General features: G+C 42.2%; 1 protein-coding gene across 1 annotated transcript; it reads left to right on the forward strand.

Moving 5' to 3' along the window:
• The first annotated feature begins 711 nt into the window (after positions 1-711).
• Positions 712-5,059, forward strand: LOC137635484 (uncharacterized PE-PGRS family protein PE_PGRS24-like). Its single transcript, XM_068367942.1, is given in 7 exon segments — positions 712-739; positions 1,363-2,605; positions 2,806-3,336; positions 3,516-3,727; positions 3,729-3,844; positions 4,013-4,382; positions 4,384-5,059. Coding segments are annotated over 7 exon segments (2,763 nt in total). The 5' UTR covers positions 712-727; the 3' UTR covers positions 4,663-5,059.
• The last annotated feature ends 2,337 nt before the right edge of the window (positions 5,060-7,396 follow it).

The following is a 7,396-nucleotide window of genomic DNA, read 5'->3' on the forward strand; positions in this document are numbered from 1 at the left end:
AAATTTTGGAAGGTTGCAAACATAAAAAAGAAAGGAACGAAAGGGGACTTTTACTCTCTTCGCTCCTTCCAGCCTGACGAGAGGGTTTAAAAATCGTAATTTCCCCAAATTTGGGAAGGTTGCCAACATAAAAAAGAAAGGAACAAAAGGGGACTTTTACTCTCTTCGCTCCTCCCAGCCTGACGAGAGGGTTTAAAATCGTAAAAGATAATCAAAACGTGTGAAAATAGACATGAAGAGATATTCCAAAATCGAACTAATACCAGAAAACTCCTAATCAATCAATCAATCAATCGAATTACAATCGATTATGCGTAACCAGAAAACTCTCAATCAATAAATCAATCAATCAATCAATCGAACTACAATCAATTATGTTTAAACCAATTCGACGAAGAACGACGAACCCAGACTTTTATGACGTGGCCTTGAAATCCCAGAGAAATGTAACCGATCCTACGAATTACACACACACACACACACACACACACAAAAAGTAAATTGCATTGTTAAACGGTGAAGAACAAGGGAAAGATTTCCAGAACAGAGAGGGTATAATGTCGTGAGGAAAGGACTTTCTAAGGGCATAAGGATGCCGTCGGTGTAGGACCCCGTAGGGGGTCGGGGTGGCGGGTGGCGGAGGCCGCGAAGGGCACCGGCATCCTATAAAAGACTCAGGGAGGCGTTCTGTCATTACATTCGAGTGTTCGACTCCTTTCCGACAACGATGGCACCCACAGTGAGTTTCTCTCTCTGTTTATTTTAGCTTCTTTTCTTTGTTCGTTTATTCTCGCAGTTGTTAAAGAAGAAGATTACTTTTTGAAACGTTTCCAATATTGATGAGAATTTGATTAATTTATCATCTTTTTTCGTAACTCATGTTTGTGATATGTTGTGAAGCGAGTCGATATCTATATATATATATATATATATATATGTATATATATATATATATATATATGTATATATATATATATATATATCTATATACATATATATATATCTATATATACATATATATCTATATACATACATATATATGTATGTATGTATATATATATATATATATATACACGTTTTAACTCATCAGAGAAACGTTTAAAAGAAACTTCTTAAAAATTGCAAAAAATAAATTCTTGTTGCTTTTCAACCTATAAACTAACAAAAGAGATATCAAGTATTTTCTTCACTTTGCTAAAAAGCTATAAATTACAAATTTAAAAATAATCGATACCCTTATAAAGAAAATATTTACACTCGAAATTCAAGATGCTCTAAAGTAAATCTTCATCAAATGTAACGCTTATTGTAACATCTGAAAATTAAATTATTAATTGCAAATTTTTCAATTGTGTTTTCCAGAAAGTGGTGTTTTGCCTGCTTTTAGCAGTAGTAACTGCCACCCCACAATCTCCTTCGAGGTTATATGGAACTCCAGATGTAGGTGGGTCCTCAGCTGGGGGATCTGGAGGTTCATCTAGTGGTGGACTTGGAGGATCAGCTACAGGTGGCTTTGGAGGCTCATCCAGTGGTCTAGGAGGAGCATCTGGTGGACATGGAGGCTCAACTACAGGTGGATTTGGAGGGTCATCCAGTGGTCTGGGAGGAGCATCTGGTGGATTTGGAGGCTCATCCAGTGGTCTGGGAGGAGGATCTGGTGCAGGATTTGGAGGTTCAACTACAGGTGGATTTGGAGGTTCATCCAGTGGTCTAGGAGGAACATCTGGTGGACTTGGAGGCTCAGCTACAGGTGGCTTTGGAGGGTCATCCAGTGGTCTGGGAGGAGGATCAGGTGCAGGATTTGGAGGTTCAACTACAGGTGGATTTGGAGGCTCATCCAGTGGTCTTGGAGGAGCATCTGGTGGAGGACTTGGAGGCTCAGCCACAGGTGGATATGGAGGTTCGACTACAAGTGGACATGGAGGCTCAGCTACAGGAGGATTTGGAGGTTCATCCAGTGGTCTTGGAGGAGCATCTGGAGGAGGATTTGGAGGTTCAGCTACAGGTGGACTTGGAGGCTCAACTACAGGTGGATTTGGAGGTTCATCCAGTGGTCTTGGAGGAGCATCTGGTGGAGGATTTGGAGGTTCAGCTACTGGTGGACATGGAGGCTCAACTACAGGTGGATTTGGAAGTTCATCCAGTGGTCTTGGAGGAGCATCTGGTGGAGGACTTGGAGGTTCATCCAGTGGTCTTGGAGGAGCATCTGGTGGAGGATTTGGAGGTTCATCCAGTGGTGGTCTAGGAGGATCTACAGCCTCTGGTTTGGGAGGGTCTCAAACTGGTGGATATGGTGGCTCTTCTACAGGAGGATCCTCTTCTGCAGGTTCTGGAAGCTCACAATCTGGTACAACATCAGGGGGAGCCTTTGCTGGATCTAGGCCTACAGGACCATCTACAGGATCCTTTGGCGGATCTCGTCCAAGCGGATCTTCTGGTACTTTGGGTGGGTCTCGCCCCGGTGGATCATCTGGTACTTTCGGTGGATCTCGTCCAAGTGGGTCTTCTGGAACTTTTGGTGGATCACGTCCAAGTGGATCATCTGGTACTTTTGGTGGATCTCGTCCAAGTGGATCATCTGGTACTTTAGGTGGATCTCGCCCCAGTGGATCATCTGGTACTTTCGGTGGATCTCGTCCTAGCGGATCATCCGGTACTTTCGGTGGATCTCGTCCAAGTGGATCATCTGGTGTTACGGTGGATCTCGCCCAAGTGGATCATCTGGTGCCTTTGGTGGATCTCGCCCAAGTGGGTCTTCTGGAACTTTCGGTGGATCTCGTCCAAGTGGATCATCTGGTGCTTTAGGTGGATCTCGCCCCGGTGGATCATCTGGTATTTTTGGTGGATCTCGCCCAAGTGGGTCTTCTGGAACTTTCGGTGGATCTCGCCCAAGTGGGTCTTCTGGAACTTTTGGTGGATCTCGCCCAAGTGGATCATCCGGTACTTTAGGTGGCTCTCGTCCAAGTGGATCATCTGGTACCTTTGGTGGATCTCGCCCAAGCGGATCTTCTGGTACTTTTGGTGGATCTCGCCCAAGTGGATCATCTGGTACCTTTGGAGGATCTCGTCCTAGTGGATCATCATCTGGATCCTCAGCTACTGGCAGTTTTGGAGGTTCTCAGACCAGTGGATACGGCAGCTCTTCTACAGGGGGCATTGGTGGTACTCGTCCAACTGGATCATCTTCCGGAACTTTTGGTGGCTCCCGTCCAACGGGATCAACTGGAGCTTTTGGAGGATCTCGTCCAAGCAGGCCATCAACTGGAGCTTTTGGTGGATCAAAGCCAAGTGGCTCTTCTGGAGGCTTTGGTGCATCTCGTCCAAGTGGATCATCTGGTACCTTTGGGGGATCTCGTCCAAGTGGATCATCTGGATCCTCTGTTACCAGCAGCTTAGGAAGTTCTCAGACCAGTGGATATGGAAGTTCTTCTACTGGAGCCACTGGAGGTGCTCGTCCCACAGGATCATCTGGGACTTTTGAGGTTTTGGAACATCTCGTCCAAGTGGGTCATCAGCTGGTACTTTAGCTGGATCTCGTCCAAGTGGAGCTTCCTCTGGTGCCTTTGGTGGATCTCGCCCAGGTGGATCTCGCCCAGGTGGATCATCTACTGGAGCTTTTGGAGGTGCTCTTCCAAGCGGCCCATCTAGTGGAGGATCTCGCCCATCTGTTGATTTCCAGAGGCCTTCAGGTCCAGTCATTCCCATTCTTGTTGACGAGCGTGATGGTCCCCCATGCAGATGGCTCTTATAGTTTCAACTTCGAAACTGGTAATGGAATCCGTCGCCAAGAGCAGGGATACCCACAAGGGCCAACAGGAGCTGTAGCACAGCAGGGAGCATGGTCGTAAGTTATGATTAATCAAAAGTTTGCAGCATGGATGAACACACTTTCTACTTATTACTGTATTATAATGACCATAAAATATATCTAGCTTTAATATACTATAATAATCTTTAAAATGTGTTAAAATATTTCAAATGTTATAATGCAATCTTTGTTTTCCCATTGCAGATTCACATTCCCAGATGGCACTCCAGCTAATTTCCAGTTTGTGGCTGATGAAAATGGTTTCCGTGTAGAATCAGATCTTCTACCAACTCCTCCCCCTCTCCCTCCTCATGCCATTGCTCAAATTGAAAAGGCAGCACTAGAAGATGCGGCAGCAGCTGCAGGAAATCGTGGTCCCCAATCTGGGTCTGGATCTCAATTCTCTGGTTCTGGCGCTCAGTATTCAGGTTCTGGAACTGGAGCTGGAGCTGGTTCCCAGTTCTCAGGTACTGGAGCTGGTTCTCAGTTCTCAGGTACTGGAGCTGGAGCTGGTTCTCAGTTCTCAGGTGCTGGAGCTGGTACCCAGTTCTCAGGTACTGGAGCTGGTTCCCAGTTCTCAGGTAACTGGAACTGGAGCTGGTTCCCAGTTCTCAGGTACTGGAGCTGGAGCTGGTTCCCAGTTCTCAGGTACTGGAGCTGGAGCTGGTTCTCAATTCGCAGGTGCTGGAGCTGGTGCTGGATCTCAATTCGGAGCTAGCTCTCAGTTCTCCGGGGTAGGAACTGGATCACAACAAGGTCGACCTGAACTTCGACCAACCCCAACTCGTCAACCCCTGCGTCCAGCACCTCGTCCATCCCCACCCGCTCCAAGCAAGACCTACGGCTACGCATAAAAAAATATCGACACACGCCCAGCACAGCGCAACCACATTTTCTTTACTGGAACTGTAACACTGTATCTCACAAAACCCTCTGTTTATATAACTCATTTGTTTTTTGTTAAATTTTCTTGCCACAAACTAGTGGTCCTACTATACGTGCTTCAGATACCTTATTCAAAGATTACTAGAAAATTAGCAGAGGTCAAATAAAGCAAAAATACATTGAGATTACCTCCTATGAAGAGCTGTTATGAGTCGTGTAATGGGTATTGCCAAATACCTTATTTTATATCTCATTTGCCAGAGGTAAGGATACGATAATGCCTGTTGAAGATTAACCCCACTGAATAATTCACTGTTACCAAAAGTAAATGATACGCTTATTAGTTTTAGTTGATGTTGATTATAATAAAAGGTCTAAGTGAGACCAAATAAAGCTCGTGTATTTTGTTATCCAATAATTATATAGAAGATGAATGGTTCAACTTTTTCGATAAGGTTATATCGAAACTAAATCTAAGGTATAAATCAGTTACTAAAAGTAATTAATTCCTTATCATTGCCAGAACTAAGTGACATGAAAAAGACACATTCTACTGATAAATATTACCTGATTCGAACGAGTCATTAAGATAATGAATAATGTCATTAAAGTAAAAGTGAGAATGAATTAAAGAACCAGTTGGTCAATGTAATGTTATAATGATCGACAAAGCTATGAAAATGTATAGGCCCATTTTGTAGGAAAAAAACTTAGGTTATAATTTTACGATGCTCGTTATACCTAAGGTCCTTTTTAATTGGTAGGCAACAATTAATCATGTAATTCTAACAGAAACACGAAGACCACATTATCATTATTATCATTTGCTAAGCTACATCCCTAGTTGGAAAAGCAGGATGCTATAAGCCCAGGGGCTCCAACAGGGAAAATAGCCCAGTGAGGAAAGGAAACAAGAAAAAATAAAACATTTCAGAAACAGTAACATTTAAATAAATATTTCCTATATAAACTATAAAAACTTAAAGTAAGAGGAAGAGAAATAAGATAGTGTGCCCGGGTGTACCCTCAAGCAAGACAACTCTTATCAAGATAGTGGAAGACCATAGTACAGAGGCTATGGCACTACCCAAGACTAGAGAACAATGGTTTGATTTTGGAGTGACAATAAGAAGTTACATGTACTTGGCGACTTGCCATAATTTTATTCCTTCTCGAGATTGTGGATTAAAGGCTCATATATACAGTTTTATGTTCCATTTGTTATTTACTTAATAATACTTGACAAAAATTTACCTTTGCATTATAAATAAACATATAAACCTGATCTCTCTCTCTCTCTCTCTCTCTCTCTCTCTCTATATATATATATATATATATATATTGAGGGGTGAAGGAAGGCTTGCATCCTCATTTTTTATTTTCAAAGTATTGTTGAGAAACCACAAGCTGCACCTTTCAGACGTCACCTCCCTCCCACCTCATTTGGGTAAAATCATTGTTGAATAAAGTAACAAAACAGAACACACACATACACACACACACACACACACACACATTATATATATATATATATATATATACTTATATTAAATGTAGATACATATGAGACTGCTGTCATACGTCAACTCCATTTACCCTACTTACCAAAAGAGATAAATTCTTACATTGTTCCAACCTTTCTCTTCTAAAACAACAGTTTCAGCCATTAGTTTATGACCACCTTCAGAACTACGCTTTACAAAACAATGGAATTCCACTTAAATAAAAACGCTCTTCCACTTCAATACATAAACGCTATTGCAAAACTAAAAAACAAGATGTAATTTCTTAGAAAAATAACTCTACAAACAGTACATGTCTTAAACACGTTAGAATCTGCATTGGTAACCAGACATTAACCCTTTTACCCCCCAAAGGACGTACTGGTACGTTTCACTAAAGCCATCCCTTTACCCCCATGGACTTACCGGTATGTCCTTGCAAAAAAAATGCTATAAAATTTTTTTGTTCATATTTTTGATAATTTTTTGAGAAAATTCAGGCATTTTTCCAAGAGAATGAGACCAACCTGACCTCTCTATGACAAAAATTAAGCCTGTTAGAGCAATTAAAAAAAAAAATATATATACTGCAAAATGTGCTGGGAAAAAAATAACCCCCTGGGGTTAAGGGTTGGAAATTTCCAAATAGCCTGGGGGTAAAAGGGTTAATAAACTCTAATAGAAGCACGTGAGGTAGACTATATTTCTTCCCCACAGTTTACCCATATGAAACTAATTGCTTGATAGGAGGATAAAACAGTTACTAAAATATGCACCCTTGACAAGAAGAGATAAGATACGGAATGAGGTAATTAGGGGTACCACAGAGGTTAGAAAACTATCAGATAAGATCCAAGAAAGTAGACTGAGGTGGTATGGTCATGTCATGAGAAGAGATGAACAGTATATTGGGAGGAGAGTGATGGAAATGGAGGCACAGGGAATGAGAAGGAGACGGAGACCAAAGCGAAGGTGGGTGGACTGTATCAAGGATGACCTTCGATCAAAGGGATTAACCGGTGATGAAGTGTGGAACAGAGGTAGATGGAGAAAGATGGTCAGAAACATCGACCCCACATAGAAGTGGGATAGATGGAGAAAGCTGGCTAGAAACATCGACCCCATATAGAAGTGGGATAGATGGAGAAAGCTGGCTAGAAACATCGACCCCTCATAGAAGTGGGAAAAGATGTAGACACAG

Source organism: Palaemon carinicauda, unplaced genomic scaffold (assembly GCF_036898095.1).
Source record: "Palaemon carinicauda isolate YSFRI2023 unplaced genomic scaffold, ASM3689809v2 scaffold130, whole genome shotgun sequence".
Lineage (NCBI taxonomy): Eukaryota > Metazoa > Arthropoda > Malacostraca > Decapoda > Palaemonidae > Palaemon > Palaemon carinicauda.